The sequence below is a fragment of the Lycium ferocissimum genome, chromosome 6 (assembly GCF_029784015.1).
Source record: "Lycium ferocissimum isolate CSIRO_LF1 chromosome 6, AGI_CSIRO_Lferr_CH_V1, whole genome shotgun sequence".
NCBI lineage: Eukaryota > Viridiplantae > Streptophyta > Magnoliopsida > Solanales > Solanaceae > Lycium > Lycium ferocissimum.
The window spans coordinates 65,381,143-65,402,061 of record NC_081347.1 but is presented as its reverse complement, the minus strand read 5'-3'; the positions used below and the strand labels follow the sequence as shown (position 1 = coordinate 65,402,061).

General features: G+C 31.7%; 1 protein-coding gene and 1 pseudogene across 5 annotated transcripts; one reads left to right on the top strand and one right to left on the bottom strand.

Moving 5' to 3' along the window:
* Positions 1–3,386: 3,386 nt before the first annotated feature.
* On the top strand, positions 3,387–4,935 carry LOC132061546 (UPF0481 protein At3g47200-like; annotated as a pseudogene).
* Positions 4,936–5,267: 332 nt separating this feature from the next.
* On the bottom strand, positions 5,268–12,292 carry LOC132060065 (uncharacterized). 5 transcript variants are annotated; one of them, XM_059452929.1, is made up of 8 exons: positions 11,077–12,287; positions 10,694–10,793; positions 10,461–10,517; positions 8,297–8,411; positions 7,606–7,688; positions 6,616–6,677; positions 6,422–6,518; positions 5,268–5,950 (listed from the first exon to the last, which is right to left on the bottom strand). In XM_059452929.1, exons 1-8 carry the CDS (start codon positions 11,436–11,438, stop codon positions 5,894–5,896), a joined length of 933 nt encoding a protein of 310 aa, XP_059308912.1. In that variant the 5' UTR covers positions 11,439–12,287; the 3' UTR covers positions 5,268–5,893. The 5 variants fall into 5 exon arrangements, with proteins under 5 accessions (XP_059308912.1, XP_059308913.1, XP_059308914.1 ...); XM_059452930.1 differs by having other exon boundaries at positions 7,606–7,685; positions 11,077–12,284; XM_059452931.1 differs by lacking the exon at positions 5,268–5,950 and having other exon boundaries at positions 6,328–6,518; positions 11,077–11,410; positions 12,073–12,292.
* Positions 12,293–20,919: the final 8,627 nt, after the last annotated feature.

Here is a 20,919-nt window from a genome sequence, read left to right as displayed (position 1 = left end):
TTTAATGATGTAATATTATAGAAGATTTGGAATCTAATGGAGATGCCAAAATATTTCCCCCTCATGTATTGTTTGTGTCAAAATACTCAAGGTGTAGAAAGAATCTAACTTTTTTTTGTTGGCATAACTTTTCTTAAATTTTTTTATCATTGAGCTTAGATTTTGTTTGGTGTTTTCAAATGAAAAAGTAATTAATGAAAAATTATGTGACATGATTATCCAATTTAATTTAGTGGAATTCTTTATTCAATTTTTTTTTTTTAATTACCAAGGAGCCTACAAGGTCATATGTTTTTTTCTTACTTTTATTTTAACTAATTTATTATTAATTCTTAAAGTTTGCTTTATACTCATGTATTTACTGCATATCCTTTTTCTTTTTAACCATAATTTTTATTTTGAAACTCTTGCTTTTCTTTTTTGTTTTTCCTTTTCAGATTTCCAAGAATTTGTTGAATATAAATAGTTTAGAAGATCTTCTCGATATATTAATTACTTTATGAGGTCGATCCTTAGAGTTCAAGCATTGACCTTTTTATCATCTTTAACGCTCTTAAAAAGTTAGCACTAAAACCATCTTCTTAAGAAGACAACAATAAAGAAGAGTTTGAACAATAAGAAAATCATTTATTTTTGGCAAAAAATTAAAGGACACCATCATACAAGAAGAAATATATACTTTCTCTCAAAGATATATGGGCAAATAATGGGAGAACCGGTACTGAATAATGAATACTATAGGAGTTAGGAGTCAAGAAATCACAGGTGTAATATATAAGGAAAGAAATTAAAATACCGGGACAAAAACTTACAATAATTTAATAATGAATACGTATAATATTTCTTACTTTTTCTCAAAGTTCAGTCATTTGAGTTTCATAATTATGGTCCTCTTTCATTTTTTTCCAAGGAAAGGGACCAATATTATTTTGGACTCAAAAAAAAAAAAAAAACTACTGATAGATGAATTTGTTTTTTTGGTGAATATATATGATAACGGACTTCAACATACTTTTGGTGTGCTAACACATAAATAAAATTACTAAAATTAATTAGTATATATTATCCAAGTAATTTGTATTTATTTCTCTCTAAGAGTTAGCAAGAATATAGTTTCAATTTTTTCTAATTACAGGTTCTAATCAATTAGCTTAAAAATATTTCTCTTCAAATAATTTGGAAAGCCTTAAATATTAGAATAGATCCTTTGAAAGAATATGAATATGTACTGGAATGGATAAACAATCAAAAAGAGTATTTGTCAAAGAAAGTAGCTATATAAATTAGATTTCAAACTTCTTTTTCTAACTTAAGAGTCCGTTGAAGAATCACTTTAACAACCTTTAATTATCCTTCGCGTGGAGGAGGACTATTACTTGACCCGGGGGGGGGGGGGGGGGGAGAGAGAGAAGTATTAGAAATTGAATTTATCAAGATAAAATAAATGGTCTCCATAAAAATGTCAGTTTAAATATTGAAATAAGTAGAAACATACCGTAAATACGATTTGAGTAATAATTTGTTACGTTTAATTTTATTTGACATTGACCGCGCATTGTGTGGGTACTAAAACTAATATAAAATAAAACTAGAAATTATTGTTTCATCCGAACCTCTCAACTAAAAAATACTATTTTTACAAGATTAAAATTATTTTTATGTACATATAGTAAAGATAGACTTTTTTCTGCTTCTTCATATGTTCATTTTTTTATATTTTGAACTCTCTCGACGGAAATTCTGATTCCCTCATTGACACTAAAGCATAAAGATTTTTTAGGAAATTAAATAATCATTGACTTGAGTCAACTGATTATCATTACTTTTCTATCATTGAAGGCCAAAACAAGGCCACGTATCAGATACTATTTTCAATTATTGATCTTATTCCTCTTATAAATAAATCCAAAAGAAGCAGCAGTGGAAGAGACCAAAGAAAGAAAGCCAAGCTAAAGAGGTAATTTTCTGCATTTACTCGTTTTAAGCTAAACACTAAAAATTAATTATTTATCCGAAATTGAGTCATATTATAGGAGTGTTATAACTAACCCATAGTTTTATTAGAGTCTTGGGATTCTTAGTTAGTTTTTTAATTTTCATTCGCTTTGAGGTTTAACTAATATGGATTAGTGTTAGAAAGCCCCACTTTAGAGTATTAAGCTCTCTACGAAAGCGTAACTTCATTTGCACTTCGCAGGGTTCAACTCCGATACCTCTAGTTAATGATGGAGGAATACTTATCACTCCACCACAACCTTAATAATTAAGCATAATTAGTTGTGATTTCTTAAGAAAATAGTGTACCATATTCCAATTTTAAATAATTTATATAATTTAATACAATACCATTTAATGATAATAGCCATCTGTGAATTTGGAAGTAAAAACAATTCTGATACAATGTCATTTTAAACTTGATATTTGTTACTTGTTGGAATTACAGTTGGAGAAATTAAGTAATCAAAGAGGGATGGCGCACTCTATTGAGATTACCCCAATAGATGACCAAAGTCCACTGCTTCGTCAAGCTATAACAGATGAGGTCACTCTCTCAATCAACACTTTCATTTTTCTGATTTTTTTTTTTTTTGTTTTTTGTATTTATACAAAATGGAACAAAGTGTATTAAGAAGTCATGTTTAAGAATTTGATTAGAAATTGAAGAAGAGTTCAAGAACATATTGACTAGTGTATCACCCTAATAGATAATAAGTGGGAGTATTAGATATGATAACATCTTAAAATGTTACGTTAGTCACAGTATTTTCTTTAATACTCTCATCTCCTTCTTTCATCTTCTTTGTGCCAACATTATTATTTCACATAGTCACAAGGGATCTCTTTTTTTTTTTTTCCTTTTAGTAAGTGCCAAAATTAATGGTGATTCCTTTTTGCTGTGGGTTTCAATTCACAATCTTGTAATCTTCTTCCTCATTTTCTTTTGCACCTATGCATAATTAATAAAGAATTAAAAAGAAAATTTTAAAATGTTGAAAACTATGAAAATTCGCTGTTTCTTCTCCGTAATCCTTTTGTCATCAGTGACTTGTCGCAAGTTTGTCGTATGTCTGTCAAATGAACTGGCTCAAAAGAAAGAACCAAGAGAAAACTAACGAAAGGAAACGCCAACTTTTGCTGCCCTCAACTACTTCGTTTAGGAAATTTTCAGTCTTCATGTTTATGTTTTGTATGGTCAATATTTAGTAGTAACAATTTATGTGAGAAAAAGGGCAATGCAAAAAATAGAAAACTTATGACTTTGTTCTACTAATTACAGATACGCGAGGGGAAAAAAAATAGATCATTTAATCGAGATAAAGGAAACAAATGGTCAAGATCAATCACACGCAAATAAATCTGTAAATCAAATCTTTGATGAAAGATTTATGGATTTGGACAATACACGTATCAAATCTTGTACCATATTCAAAGTAAATATGGAGCTACGGAGATCAAATCCAGATGCTTATACGCCAATGTTGATCTCCATTGGTCCTTTCCATAAAAAGAATCCAGAACTTGGTTCGATGGAGAAGTACAAATTGTTGTACCTACGACGATTTCTGCAGCGGAAAGCGGGGCTTGATGTGGAAAGTTGCATTAGTGAAATTGAGAAATTGAAGGATAAAGTACTAAATTGTTATGATAATATAGAGGACCTGACAAAGTGATATTATTAGCAAATTTTCAGAAATAATTTTTCTAGATGGATGTTTCGTGGTTGAGTTTATTCGAGAGTGTCATGAATGATTCCTGAAGGAGAAGACTGAATTATAAACAAAGATTATATGATAAACCTTGCATGTCGAAACTTGTTGTTACTAGAAAACCAACTTCCTTTCTTTGTTCTCACCAAGCTTCCTTACATGACAAAGGAAGTTGATGAAATACCATTAGCAAAACTGGTGAAGGAGACCTTTTCTAAATTACCAGAGATGGACCCTGCATCCTATTTTGCATACTATCTAGAGAGTGAAAGTCATGCCGAAAACATCAAACATTTGCTTGAAGTAGTACACGTGAATCCTCACCCTTCATATTGGTATTCTCACCCCATTAATAAGTGTGGTAATAAGAACCCCCAAACATGGCAGGCCAACATGCCGAATGCAACAGAGCTTTGCGAAGCAGGGTTTAGATTTTCAAAAGTTAGAAATATTTGTAGTGACCTTAGAGATAGCACAGCTTTATTTGACCAAACATGGCAGGCCAACATGCCGAATGCAACAGAGCTTTGCGAAGCAGGGGTTAGATTTTCAAAAGTTGGAAATAGTTATAGTGACCTTAGAGATAGCACAGCTTTATTTGATATTAAATTTGAGAATGGACAGATGAAAATTCCTTGTTTTGAAGTCGATGATTACACGGAGACCCTCTTCAGAAATCTCGTCGCTTATGAGCAGCAGTCATATGACGTACATCCTAAATGTTTCAGTGAGTTTGCAGCATTCATGAATTATCTTATCGACTCAGACAAAGATGTGAGTTTGCTTGACCAAAAAGGAATCATCAGCAACCAACTAGGAGAGGACAATGAAGTAGCTAACATCTTCAATAAAATTGGACAAGGGATCATCATCTCAACGGACTTCTATTACAAAGACCTATGTAGAACAGCAATTCAACATTGTGAAAAACCATGGACCCGAATGATGGCAAATTTGAGGCGCAATTATTTTCATAGTCCTTGGGCGGGAGCTTCAATTGTGGCAGCCATCATACTCCTCTTACTCACAGCTACACAGACAGTTCTATCTTTCATAAGCCTTTTTAAGTAATCGTTTTAATTGTATCCTATATTTTATTTGCTTTGCTAATCCTTACTACTCCGGTTCTGGTCACTACTCCATTCATGTCTATAATTTGAGTTTTGATGGGATTCATATTGTGTCCAAGTTGTATTAATGGATTATAGACGCGAGAATTGAAGGCATAGATTGTGCTCCATCTTTAATTAGTCAGAAGTTTTTACTTTTAGATGGTGATATCCCAAACTAATGGAGGGAAAATAAGTTATTTAGTTCAAAATACTGGGAATGATAAGCTATTGGAAGTAAGCTTTATACAATCAAAAGGGATGAGAATTGAGCATCGACCTGAACGGCTTTTGGTGAAAAATATCTTCAGCTTTAAGAGGTCAAGTTCTCTTCTTTGATTCTGTTTGAGTTGCTTTCATATGCTTACATGATTTTTATTGGGTATTGAAGATTTATATACCGATAAGAAATACACCCCCACCCCCAATATTTAGAAAAAAAAAAAAAATCAAGCAAGAAAACAGCCACATTTCATTCCAAAGTAGTTAGGATCAACTACATCGCCTGAGCCGACATTTTCACTAAAGTTGAAATATAAAGAAACACACACGAAGTAGCCAATGGGATTCAACATACAATATATACATCAACAAAAAAGTTGCTTATCTATACAGTGTAATCTTCCAGTGGTGTGAGTTGACGCCCCTTGGATAAGGGTGGCTTCACAAATTTATATCCATGCCGCTCTATTTGAGTTCATTTCAATCCAATACTCAATAATTCGTTTTTTACAGCAAATTAGATAAACAATGCAAGAAGCTGCAAAAGGATAACATTACAAAACTAAAGGATGATTCAGAAGTTATATTTGTTACTCGAATTTACACGCGGAAAGGTGAAACGTGACCTTAAGCTTCTAAGTGCATTATCTGGTACAGATTTTGCCTGATAAGAGATGAGGTAAGGCTGTTATTTCCTGGTACTTTATGCTCAGATATTCAGTTTCCGAAAATGGGTCAGAAATATTCTTCGCATCGGCCTGATCATTGTAAGTACTGCCAGCTTATTATGCATTTACACTAAAATTGTGTACTTACACTAGCCAATAATCCAAACTGAGCACCAAGCATTCTCTATCAACAAGCTGGCTCCTGTTTCAACTGGATTCCGCTTCTGCAGCCAAACATCATGGGCTGGGAAAACATAGGGATGCGTCAGCATAATGAAATTTTGAAGTATCTTGTTTGAGTAACATACATGAACACAAAGCATATTTAAGACGTTTCATTATAAAAGCAAAAAAAAAAAAAATTGATAACCGAGAATTCTGTCTGAAGCCGACCCTTTTGGGTTGCAACCTTTGAAACTCGGGAATGATGGGTCTCCCCCCCTACCGTTGTCCACTTAAATATTAGAGTTAGTTTGCTAGGAACAAGGCTCGAACCTGTGAACTAAGAGTCTAAGACACAAGTTCCCCAACGGCCCAACCTTTGCCAATTGAGCTAACCCCCGGGGGGCTTCTTCATTATATTTATGACGGGTAATTCTAGTGTTATGATGGAAGTTTTAGAAGAACCGATTCTTTAACGCTGTGGATTAACCCTAGTGATGTGGCATAAGAATCGAACGTTCTGCCTAAAAGAGGGTACAAAAAGCAAGATTACCTGAGATGAACTAGGCGAAAGACTACTAGCAAGTTCCTCATTTAAGAAAACTGGAAGTGGTGGCATTTGGCTCATAATCCCTGGCATATTTTTCATGCTGAAATGGCATAAACAATAATATTATTATCTGAATTGCAGGACAACTAAAATTCACAATTCAGCATGCTGGTAAATGAAAAGGATAGTAGAATTACTTATTTAAAACGGCAGTTAAGTTGTTCTTTGTCTGGAAAAAAAGATCAACATTGTCCTGCAACTGCTCATGTAAACATTGACATCAGCTATCAGAATATATGCAAAACAGAAAATTGTAAGATGAGGTACATTCACCAGTCGCCTTCCTAAAGGCACAATAGGAAACAGAAATAAAAAAGGCTTTAATCCATGAAGATGTAAAAAATGATTCCATCTTTATTTTTACTTTTTTCCGGGGTTATATACACCTCTTTCAGTTACCACATTAATTTTCCTACTTAGTTCTACCATGTCAGTGGTAAATAACAAGTATCACCTTTCTATTTGAGCTCGAACTAAAAGGACTGTCAGAGCTGACGCAGAAAAGGCCTACAGATGACAATTTCACCGATCTTAGTTATGACCGGTGTTACACGCACTCTCAAGTTCTGGTAATTACCATTGCTGTCGAAGGATCAGACTCGTAAAAAAGTTAATGTGGACAAAAGTTGGATATAGTTACAAGGAATCAGTTAATAAATGTGTCCCTGGGTGTGTGTTTCTATGCATATCCAAGAGCAATTCAGAATTATCTTTATTTCATTTTAGAAGAGTGGTTTAAAAGTACTTATAATTAGTGTTTTATTGTTTGATAATTAGCACCCATTTGAGGTGCTTTTTTTAATAAGGTAGTAAGAGCCGTTTGAGGTGCTAAATCGGAGGTACAAAACTTACAAAGTTTACACTTCCTTGAGTGTTCAGAAAATCCATATAGGTTTCCAGGTCATTTAAGGTCTCTCAAACAACTAGACTTTTAAGGTCTGTAGCTATAGTATGTCCTCCAAAGCACCTCCTATTCCTTTCCTTCACGCGTTGATTATTTCTCTATCTACATAAGTGCTTCAACAAGAGTTTGCATCTTTTTTTTTCTTCTTCTACCTTTTTTTTTTTTCCCTCCCTCCAATTATCTCATAAGTTTCATTCTATAAACAAGAGGTTGAGATTAATACCTTGAATGTTGAGAGGTTAGCTGAAATTTTGTTAAGGGCCTGATTATTTTCTTCCAATAGACGCCTTGTTCCAAGCAGTGCTGCTAAGCAACCAAAAAATCAGTTAGACAATCAGAGGCCATCCTGCATGAAATAATGCAAGATGCAAAACAAAAACAACATAAAGAATTACAGAATGGTTCGGTTATTTGAGCAAGAGTTTTACCAGATTATGCTAAATGAGATATTTTCGTGTTTGCATGCGAAAATTGGCCAAGCAATATGCTGGTAACTTGGGAAAAAACTTAAAGCATTGCACCACTCAACATCTTTTCCTACAAGGTACCCTTGGTATTACTTGATTCCCTTTCCCTATTTAAAGTTAAATAACTAATTAAATAAATCGCTCTCAGATTTTATTACAGACTCTAAAAAAAGCTTAATAAAATGATATTTATATACTTCCATTATAGCAGATTGCTGTTCATCTGATACCAGAATGAATAACACACACTTCTAACCAGAAACATTATCTAGTTGCATTACGAATTATTAGGTAAGCAATTATCTGTTATAAGATAACTGAAGAAACATCATTTAAGTCAATTTCAGGAAACAGCTATTTATTTTGAGAGATCATATTACAACTTTGTTTTCTGGCAAAAAGGAAAATGAAGAAGAATAGGCTCCTATTGATAAACAGGTGACTAACCTCCTGAAGGCATAGCAGCACCATGGCCATGATGATTCATGGAGAGAGAATATGGAGCCAAGTTCATAAGTGAAGCAGATGCACTACTCTTTGAGGCCATTTCTGCTGATTTATCCTGAAAGAGCATGAAAATCTAATGTTTTTCTTTCTCAAAAATGTGACAAAATATGCATAAGGAAAGAAGCATGTAGATAGAGACATACCAATAGACATTAAAGAGATCATTAGTAATTAATGTCATGGCACACTGAAACTAGGGGAGAACACATGAATTTTCCTAAAGTAGTTGCTACAGGTAGAATTAATTAGTCCATTAGTGATCTGAAATGTGGCCAATCAGAAGCTTTCCCTAGTAGATGCAAAACTAATCAGCACATTCTACTAGATGTAGACAATCCTATTGCCACTTCCCATTAATAACACAAAGGTCATGTCTTAGTAAAGAGAAGAAATGACAAAATCCACCCGCCCCTACCCTCATACCCATTAGCACCAGCAGAGTTTCTCTCTGTAACAGCAGGAAGGTATAATTTAAAACTCCCAAAAGACCCGGCAAGACAGGTAAGAAATTTTTTTATAGGCAAGACAGGAAGAACTTTCCTTGGTCTAGCAACAGTAGTATGATTATAATACTTAAAAAGTTCTTTTAAGTTATATGATATGTTTCTCTAATGTTGAGTCACGCCCTTGAAATATGGGGAGGAGGTCGTTTCTTTTACAAAATTGATTGAGTTAGATAAAATAACTCAACAAGAACATTTAACATTTGATAAAACACATATCTAGTGGATTTCATTTTAGAAAAAAATTCATTCATTATAAACCAGTACCGAGTAGGTAAATAAAATGTACCGTTGCAAAAACTCACTCCACATTAATCTCGAAAGTGGCTAGAAAACCTATAGGAATATCTAATTCATGTGCATTTAACACATTACACCAAAAGGCCAAAAGAGTACAAGCATTGTATCTAAGTTTCTCTACTGATTCAGCTTTGTCTTCAAATGCCTCTGGTTTCTCTACTTTCAAAATCAACCGAAAAAGGGCAAGCTGATATGTTAGTAATTGATAATATATGCTCCTGCTTTGTTTACTCTCCTCCTTTCCTGGATAGATTAAGAAAGCCTCCTTCAGTCTAAGGCACCCAATGTCGCTATTTTTTTAACTATCACCCAATCAGTCCATAAATGTTCAGAAAGAAACTCCATAGCTGCCTAGCCACTACACAGTGTAGCAACAGATGGCTTGTATCTTCACCATAAATCTCATACGTATAAGTTATGACACCTACTACACATTAAAATCTCCTCTTCTGCAGAGTTGATTGTGTCAAATAAGCATCAAACATGACAATCCAACAAAACTCGACCACCTTAAGATGTGCTTTATCCTCCAGATAATCATCCAAGGCAAATTAATCGAGAAGATGTTTGACGAAGAGAAAAACTTATAAGAAAGAACTTCCCATCCTTTTGGTGTCTCCACCTCAGATTAACCGTCCCTTCTAGTAAAACATTTGTGCCTTCCAGTTTCCGGGAAGTTGGGCCATCTTCAAACTAAATCAGACGTACTATAAAACGAGTTATTGAAACAAATCTGTTTCCTCCCCCAGCTTCCTCACATTCTTCCATCATACAACTCCATGAGAATATTACTGGTTATTGCATCAAGGATCAGGTTTGCATATTTAATAGGGATCACCTGTTTCTAAAGGATTTTGGAACCTGGCAATATCCCCGCAACCAGTAATATAGCAAACTCTTGTTTCGCATTAAAACACCCTCTTTCTTTATCTTTGTTACTTTGCTCCATTTTGCTGCATGAAAAGTATTGTCCTCTTTATCTCCTTCACATCCTCTTTATCTCCTTCACATAAACATTCTCTGCTAATCTTATCAAACTCTATCTCTCTCTGCGTTAGCTGGAAATAAAGATGTCACGTTTACATTTGACAGCATGCACATTTCTCTAAACTAACCTGACTAAAGAACTGCAAACATCAAAGTTACAAAAAAAAAAGTTTCTAAAAAACTCCGAGATTCAAGAAATTGGAGAAATAAATAACTCACTATGTACTCATATAAGCAAAGCAAAGTAATTCGTAATGCCATACAAGAAAAAGGGAGGGGAGGAAAAGGAGGAAGTAAAGTATATGATGGCACACCTTCCTATCTTTCACTTTCTTCCCCAAACTACAGTCTTCCTGTTTCCTTCGCTTTCTCTGACAAACAATCACTAAAGACGTAAGCAAGTCTTTCTCAACAAGCATCAACTACGACAAAAAAAGTTTCAGACAGATGAAAGGAGAAGAATTCATCATAAATAGCTTCTACAAAAGAGATGAAAGATAAATGCTGTCAAGCAATTGAGAGCTATTAAACAGCCTCGGGAGCTCACCGTGATCCACCTACATCTCAGAGCAACATCACGTACATTTTTATCGCGAAGCATGGCTGCAATCTTAACATATTTCATTATACGGGGTTCATTAGCATACCTACAATCGAAACATTGAAGGTTAAATACATACGTAAGAATATATATTTTTGTAACAAACATGGATAGACACAAAAATATCTCAACATCTACAGTCATACTTCTCTATAACAATATTTCACTATAACAGCCGTGTTTTTTGTGGAACCGATCTTTCATGTTATGTTATGTTATGTATATGTTCTCTATAACAACATTTCGCTATAGCACCTGGAAAATATTGGAACAAACGAAGTTGTTACAGAGAACTTTATTCATTCAGAGACCCGAAATAAACTACCTACTTGATAAGTCCTTCATCGAGTTTGTACTGTTCCTCGACTGTCCATTCAACTGCGAGGCCCGTATCATGCTTGAGCCCTGGCACTGTATCTATAAGAAAGGAACCTGAACAACTTCCATACTGACTAGTTCTTGGACTTTGGCTATTGCTACTAGTGTTATTGTTGTTTATCATTGTTGGATTCCCCGAAAACAACATCCCTCCTCCTCCTACACCGCTATTATTTACATCGAAATTCATTCCAAGTTGACTATAGTAATCACTCATCAACATCATCTGGGGTGATGAGCTACCAATTGCCCCTAAAGCTTGCTGGTGAAACCCTGTATTAGACTCTGCAGCCATTACTTCAGTAAAAAGCATTTAACTTTTTTCAAGTATTTCCAAGAAAACTCACTGAACTCCTTAACCCACCCAAAGCTACACAACAATAGGGGAAGAAAATAGCAAAACTACAATCAAAGCTTCAAAACCCCAAATAAAAACCCAAACTTTTTCTGGGATTCTTACAATACACACAATTATACAGAACCAAAATAATTCACTAAACTCCTAAATCCACCCATAACAACAGAAAAAAGGAAAACTACAACCAAAACTTCAAAAACCCAAACTTTATCAGGGGTTCTTGAAATACACAAAATTATACAAAACCAAGACAACTCACTAAACTCCTAAATCCACCCATAAGCTTCAAGAACCCAAATAAAAACTCAAACTTTATCTGGGGTTCTTACAATACACAAAATTATACACAACCAAGAAAATTCACTAAACTCCTGAACTTAGAAAAAAGCAAAACAAGAACCAGAGCTTCAAAAACCCAAATAAAAACCCAAACTTTATCTGGGGTTCATTTCTTTGCCAGTAGACTAAAAGGGGTTGTTGTAAAATAAACAAAACATTATACAGTACCAAGAAAATACATTTTCACCAAGATTCCTTGACCAAAGTGCAAATACCCTTCAAACTTAGGAACCAACTTGGGAATTTATACCTTTGTTGAATAAATTACATTGCTTCACAAGTTATACTTAGATATTTGTTGAAGAATAAAAGGCTAACATCAAAGAATCAAGAAAATAGTAGTATAGTGTATGTTATTAGTGGAGGTACAGAGAGTAAGAACTGACAACACAGAAAAGAAAAAGGGGAAATCTTGTTGAAATTTTTTTTTCTTTATCTAGACTAGCTTTTTCTTTTATGCCAAAAAAAAAAAAAAAATTGAAGATTTTGGACCAATGGTTTTAGTTATATTAAAGTTGAGACCTTGGACTTGATGTTTCTACTATGAAAACAGTAAAACTTTAGGCCTGGTATTGAGATATTTTTGTCTGGTGGTCCTTTTTCGGAATAATTATTTAATAAATGACGTTTTTCTATTTTGTTGTAATTTATGAATCTTTTAGATTATGATTTAATTTTTTTTTGATGGATTAAAGTGTTCGTGAGAAAAATATTAGACCGCGATCTAAAACTTTGTAGAAATTAGACGAATGTTTTGTCAGTACCAAGGATTATATTTGCATTGTTTTAAAAGAACTAAACGATGAGCTAAAATTGGGATATTTACGTTAACTAGTCGTACCAAATCAAGAGACAACGATATATGTATTTGCACATAGATTTTATTCTCACATAATCATATATTAATTAATACTTTATATTTCTACTTTATTAAATAATTTAATCATGGTTAGTTACGACGCTTTACCAACAAAAACTGTTCTCCAACATGAGAGTTAAATTCTCAAAAGGTTTTTTATTTAAATATTTTTTTTAATCTAAGTATAATTAAGAAATAGGTTAGAATATAAAAGTACATCTAAAAATATGAAAACTCAAGAGAAAGGAACTTATGATCATTTACATAATTATCTTAGTATAATGAAATATGCGGGTAATAACGTAAGTCATTGATTTTTTTTTTTTTTAATAGCAAAATAACATGCAAGTTAGAATAAAATAGTTATGAAAAATTGTTCCTAAATATTACTACTATATAGAAGCATGGATCTCAACCCATGCTTCGTCGTCCGTTAAGCATTAAAAAAAAAAAAAAAAAGTGTGGTCCCCATATTAAACACCAACCAATATTAAAAATTAAAAAAAACACCAACCAATATTAAAAAAAAAAAAAAAAAAAGTAAAATAAGTGGAACCCACCATCTCCAAACTCACGGAAAAAAAAAGTGGACCCTATATTAATAAAATCAAGCAATATAAAAAAAAAGTGAATCCCATATTAAAAAAAAAGTGCAGACTTTGTATTCGTAGCAAACACTAATATAATAAAATTTTAGATACGAGACAAACTACAATATTATATTAATGGTGTTTTGAACATAGTGTGTATATATATATGTATATATATATATATATATATATATATATATATATATATATATATATATATATATATATATATATTTATATGCATAAAAATAGTGCAAACTAATAATGTCCAAAAGGGCCCCACACTAAACAACACCAAGCAATATAAAAAATAAAAACAAAAAAAAGAAGAAACTATATAAAGCATGGGTTTAGACCCATGCTTCGTCGTCCGTTGTCCCTTAAAAAAAAAAAAGGGGGGTGGGCCCCATACTAAATAACACCGAGCAATAAAAAAAAAAAAAGGAAGAAAAAAAAGTGGAACTCACCATCTCCAAACTCATGGGAAAAAATAAAGTGGACCCCATATTAACAAAATCAAGCAATATCAAAAAAAAAAAAGTGAACCCCATATTAAAAAAAAATATAATTTTAAAAAAAAAAAGTGTACTTTGTATTCGTAACAAACACTAATATAATAAAGTTTTAGATACGGAAAGACAAACTACAATGTTATATTAATCGTGTTTTGAACATAGTATATGTATATATATTATATGCATAAAAATAGTGCAAACTAATAATGTCCAAAAAAAAAAGTGCACCCCATAAAGGGTGGATCCCATACTAAACAACATCAAGCAATATAAAAATAAAAATAAAAAGTGGAACCCACCATTTCCAAACTCACGGTAAAAAAAAATGGACCCCATATTAACAAAATCAAGCAATATAAAAAATAAAATAAAAAGTGAACCCCATATTAAAAAAAAAAGTGCAAACTTTGTATTCATAGTAAACACTAATATAATAAAGTTTTAGATACGGAGTACAAACTACAATGTTATATTAATCGTGTTTTGAACATAGTGTGTGTGTGTATATATATATATGCATAAAAATAGTGCAAATTAATATTGTTCAAAAAAAAAAAAATGCACCCCATATTAAAAAATCAAACAATATTCATGTAATTTTCAAAGTATCTCATTAAGCCAATAATGATGGATTTATTGCCACGTGCGTATCAATCCATTAGTGGGAGCAAATGAAATTGCTTTTCAAAAGTTTAAGTAGTCAAACCATATAATTTTCTTTCTTTTTTTATATTAGCCTAAGATCTAATCTAGATATTAAACTGTTGTATTTGCTATTCCGCCATGTCATTTATTTGTTATGTTTACTAAAATAAATATACTTAAAATATTTATATTTTAAAATAAGATAGAATTTAATTACTTTTTTATTTTTATTCTTACTTTAATAAATGTGAAAAGAGATTAATGTCGTAAAAAAAAAATATCAAATGGAGATAAAATAATGAATAAGGTAAATTAGTCAAATTATAATTCTAATCGACGTTTTCTTAAAAAACCATGCAAAAGACAACATGACAAGTAAAATGAGCTAAACCGAGATATTTCTTCGTTTAAATAGAAAATCAATTTCTACTTTGTTTCGTTTTAAACATGTAAAATTAATTTAATAATTTGAATTAGAATTATCCAAATCAAAATTTGATAAAAAATAAAAAGTATTTTACACCTTTAAATTAATCGAATTAAAATTGAAAGTATCAACCGATGCTTAAATATTCTTTATTGTTTTATCTCAAAGAGAGGAAAATAGTTTCCTTTTAAACAAGTCTTCTCTTTTTAAAAAATATTAATAAATTTGCCGATTTTATATTCGTAGCAAACATTAATATAATAAAGTTTTAGATACGGAGCACAAACTACAATGTTATATTAATCGTGTTTTGAACCTAATATATATATATATATAATCACTATTTAAAGACAACTACATACACATAGATGCACTATAATCTAAAGTGTTGGGCCCGTGCGCAGCACGGGCATAGGCCGTCTAGTCTAAGAGATATAAGCTAAGAGCCTGTTTGGATGGGCTTAAAAAAAGCAGCTTATAAGCTGTTTTAAGCTTATAAGCTGCTTTAGATAAGTTAAGCCAAGCGGACTCAATTAATTTTTTGAGCTTATTTTAAGCACAAAATGACTTTAAGCTAACCAGTCAAACACTCAAAAAAACTGAAAACACCTTATAAGTAACTTATAAGCCAATCCAAACGGGCTCTAAGTTTGGTTACTTGTTTTTTTGTTGTTTTCATAAACTCATTAGTTATGCATTATTTGATCACTTAGGTTGTCCTAAAAGATAACACCTGCAAAACTTAGGCAAAATAAGAATAAGAATAAAAATACCAATCTTTATATTACAATCTCTTCATTATAATTTTTGCATTATCAATTCCTGCCATACTTGCTTCTAAGCCAAGCAACTTCACAACCATTCTTCGTCAAACATCAATTTCTCTCTTAAAAAGTTGTCGTACTTCACCATTATTATTTATATATAAATAAAATCTTCAAAGTTTTTGAAAATTTGCTTTTGTTTCCTTTTCTTTTAAAATATCCACCACCTAGAAACTAAGCAGAGGGTTGTCGACATAAACCTCGGCTGCTTACTAGTGTTACTAGACCACTTTCAATCACAAAAGGCTTTAATAAGATTATTTCACTCTTAATCAGAAAATTTAGATTCAAGCTTTAAAATGAAAATATTGCGGTAGAGAACATTTTCATTTTTAATACTTCCTCGGTCTAAAAAAATTGTCTTCATTTGACTTGACATGAACTTGAAGAAATAAAAGAAGACTTTTAAAATGTGTAGTCTAAAATAAGTCTTAAATATTTGTGTGGCTGTAGATCATCTCATAAAGTTAAATTATTTCTAAATATAGAAATGTGTTAATCTTTTTGAGATAAACTAATAAAGAGAGAAAAAACAATTTTTTTAGACCGAGAGAATAGATGTTATGCTATAAATTCAAATTAATCAGCATCCGAACGAATACCAAACATCGAATGGAAAAAATGAAAATAATACTTAGGCCCCGTTTATCCATAGATACCAAAAAAAAATTCACTTTTTTTTTTAAAATTTTGGAGTTGGAGTTGGAGTTGGATTTGGAGTTGTGTTTGGCCATAGTTTTTGAAATTGTAGTATTTAGTGAAATGTAGTTGTAAAAAAGTGAAAAAAGTTAATTTTTTTTTTAAAAATAAGTTTTTTGTATTTCGAAATACAATTTCAAGTTGTATTCGAAATTTTTATAGTCAAATGCTTATTTCGGAAAAAAGTAAAAAAAAATCCCGGAATAAAATGAATAAGTTTTATGGCCAAAAGGGGGCTTAGACTTGTGGGGTTTGAACTTTGAGGTCTTGTTTCTACTGTGTCTAGCTGGCTCTCCACCAATAGGATAAAAGAATAAGATGAGCAATGGGAAGCGTGCAAGAAAATAAAATAATTGGAGGATACTTTTTTGGTTTTGTTCTATTGTGGGCAGATCTTAAATTGCAGCACCAGAAAGTGCGAGTCCCAATAAGCAGCTGATGCAATCAATAATTGTTGACAATTCTCTCAACCTTTTCCTCTCTGTCACTTTACCCCATTTTCATTTTGCTCTTGTTTTATATTATTATAGGAATAATAAATAGTACTCCTCCATCTCGATTGAAAGAAGGCATTTGGCCATGAAAATCAAATGCTTTTCACTTTATTTAGAATTTTGAAATTGGAGTGAAGACGAAGTTATGTATGGTTTTAGATTTTTCAAAGAATATTTAGTTGTTTAAATGTGTTGAACGTGGAAAAAGTGAAAATAAGGTTTTAAATGTTTTTCAAATTTCGAATTTTCATAGCCAAACGTTGATTTTTAAATAAAGTGAAATAATTTTTAGGAAAAAAAATGAAAAATTCTCATGGCCAAACGGATAATAAGTATCTTAGTTTGTGAACTTAAATTAAAGGGAAAAGGGTCCAAAATGCCCCTCTACTTTGGGAAAAGGGCTACAATATCCTCCATTACAAATTTGGATAAAAAATAGCCCTCATGTCATTGAAGTTGTCAAATATACTCATGTCTTAACAGAAATCCCTAAAATAACCCGATTTTTTAAACCCGCTCCATTTAAACCCGACCCAACTAAATAAAAAACGTATATGGGTTATCTACTCCTGTGCCTAGTGGCTCCAGATGTAGGACTCGGGAACAAGTTAGTCGCATATGAATTTTTTATGTAGTTAAATCGGGTTTAAATGGAGCGGGTCTAAAAATAAAATCGAGTTATTTTAGGGATTTCCGTTAAGATAGGGGTATTTTTTATCCAAATTTGTAACGGGTGATATTTTTTGTCCTTTTTCGAAAGTAGAGAGACATTTTTTACCGTTTTCCCTAAATTAAAGATGTGTAGTCTTTTAAATCTTGTGGCCTTAAACTTGCCATGCAGATTATGAGATTTAACAAAACGTACTAAATATAGAAAGAGACACTCTTTTTGAGACATATCAAGAGGAAAGTAAGATACTCCCTCCGTCCCATATTAGTTTTCCAAATTACTATAAATATACATCCCAAAATACTTGTCCATTTACAAAATCAAGAAAAAATTGATTAGGTTTTTCCTACTCTGCCCTTAACATTAATTATTTTTTAAGCAATCAATATTAATTAGAGTGTCATTAGTTGGAGAGAGATAAGGGTAATATAGTAAAAATATAATTTTATTTACGATTTCTTAAAGGGCGTATAAAAAGAAAGTGGACAACTAATATGGGACGGAGAGAGTAGTACTAATTTTGTACTCCAATCGGTTCACTTTACTTATCGTCCTTACTAAAAATAAAGAGTCTAAAATAATTATCATTTTAGAAAATTAAGATATAATTAACTATTAATTTTTACCTTTACCCTTACTCAATGAATGTGGAAAGAGAATCATATGGTGAAAAAAAGCAGTATTAAATTGAGATCAAAGAATAAATAACGATAACTAAAAGGAATCATTTTAGTTAATTCTTATTAGGAGGCGTGCAAAAGAAACATGACAAGTAAAAAAGAATCGGAGGGAGTTACACTAGGAGGAAAGTGTGAAAACACTATAAATCTTCTAAAATGAGGCGGAGGTAGAGGGGAATAAAAAATAAAAATAAAATAGACAGGAAAGAGTAGCACTATAGAGTAATAGAACTAACATGTTCATGAGGAAACTGACATAGATGAGCACTTAGATTCTTTAGACCAGTGAAATGATATAATGTTAGGTTATATCCCAAATGAATCACTTGAAAATGTGGTGAAATAATTGGAATCCTATCATTCTTAATTAGATATATCGAGTTTCAAAGATATGAATTAGAATTATTTTTTGAGTATTTTATTCTCTTAGCCGGTTCACTCAGCATGAATCTCATTTAAATGGACAAGTTGACTTCAAAAAAATGGATAGTTGAATAAAAATAATATTTCAAATATAAAGTTTAATTTTTTATATTTAACATAAGTTGGACCACTCTTATAGTACAAAAAACTTATTAAAGTTATTATTTTTAGTTACTTACTTTTGCAATAGTGTTATTGTGCCAAGAACTTTAGTAGAGTAACTTATCTAGTGTGAATATCGTTTTCATTTAACTGCGGTCTGAATCATTCGTTTCTCTGAACAAGTAAATATCGTGGTGCACTAGATTATATTCGTTTTCATTTAACTGAGGTCTGAATCATTTAAATTTTAACTTGTTAAGTGCATTTTTTTTTTTTTACAATTATTTAATAGTTTTAAATACGTTGGAATTATTCAATCTTGTACAAAATATTAAATCATTACGGTGTTCACTTAAAAATTTATGTAAATATAATACTTTATCACTATTCTATTTATTATTACTATCACTTACTAGCACCACTACTAACCACCTTTAGCACTAGTCTCCACTGCACAACCACCTTAATAAATTACTAGCACCACCATTAACCAACAACAACACTAGTCACTACGAGTATGATACACCTTCTTTCGTAGTCTCCACAATACAATTATACTTCCATTTCATGCCACCACCACTTTATCACCTCCACAAATCCATCACCAATGCACACCACCATTGGCCACTACTACATAACCAAATTATTAGCCTCCTCCACCAATTATGAGCCATCTTATAAGCATCATCGTCAATTCTACATTTATTATTTAAAATAGAAATAATTTTATATATTCAAATGTCGAAGAAACAATCTTCATTAGTTAGTGTTTAGATTTAGGTATAAATAACTGATATACATATATATATATATATATATATATATATATATATATATATATATATATATATATATATATATGTATATGTATGTATTACATCTTATTCTTAATTTGAAAAAATGAGATCAACTAAAAAAATTGTTGTTATAAAATGAAATAAATAAAAAGTAGGAGGGATATACAAAGAGTTTAAAAGATTAATCATACTTCTTGATATTTGTAAAATGATGTGAGGAAGTCTCATGCTTATAGGAGTAATGACAGGGAAGCCTGTGTTGAGCATTTGAGCTCATGTGAATAAGATAAATTTATGTATGATATAGTTAAGATAGAAACAACATGACTTTATAGTAACTTTGAAAATATGGTCATATTAAAATAAGATGGCAATAGATACAAAGCAAAAGGAAACAAAAGTAACTTAATGTAGTGATAGCTGATTCAACTATTAAAGTTGACACACTTTTGTGTATGCTTAACTCCCATTACAATAAATAAGAAACAACAATTGATTTTGAAGATTTTGTTTCCGACCTTTTTCATTCTCCTAAGCATCCTTATTGTTGTTTTGACAAAAATAAATTAGCATACACATGTTTTCGTGAAGATGCATTTCTTTCCAATCTCCCAACATCCAACCTTCAAATAAAAAAAATTGCTAATGTGGCATGGCAACTCTGAGATATTTCACCTCGTGAAAACAACATTTTGATTCATAATATAGGTGTAAGAACACTCACTGTTAGAAGCATTGGCGTACACAGGATTTTTCGTAAGCGGTGTCGTCATTTAAAGAAGATAAAACAAAAATATTAATATCACATTTGTAGATAAGAGATAGCTCTGACCCGTTGGTTAAGTTCTGTTTTAAGCTACAAGATCTAGAGGTCGTGGATTCGATACTACATAACCACAATTTTTAGGCACATATGTCATATTTGCCAAAAATACACTTAGGTTGGGGTTCAAACGTGCAACCTCAAACAAGAAAATCACATGTTGAACCAACACTCCAAGTGAGTCTCAATGTTAAGGGGTGTCATTTTCTTTGTACATATCTATTTATGCACAGTACTAATATATATATATATATATATATATATATATATATATATATATGCGCGCACACACACACAAAAAAAAAATTGATGAAGCGGTGCTGTTTGACACCCCTCGGGTCAACGTGGATCCGCCCCTGTTATAAGAAAGGACTTTTAAACCAGACCTTCATACGAAAAGTGTAAGTTGTGTCCATACATGGTTGGATCAAACACATAATATTATAAGGAGAAAATATTTTTACTAGTAGAAATATTTTGGAACTTGAATTAAACTACTCAAATCCTTATATTAGTAAATAAAGTTTCTTACAACAAGATCCAAAGTAA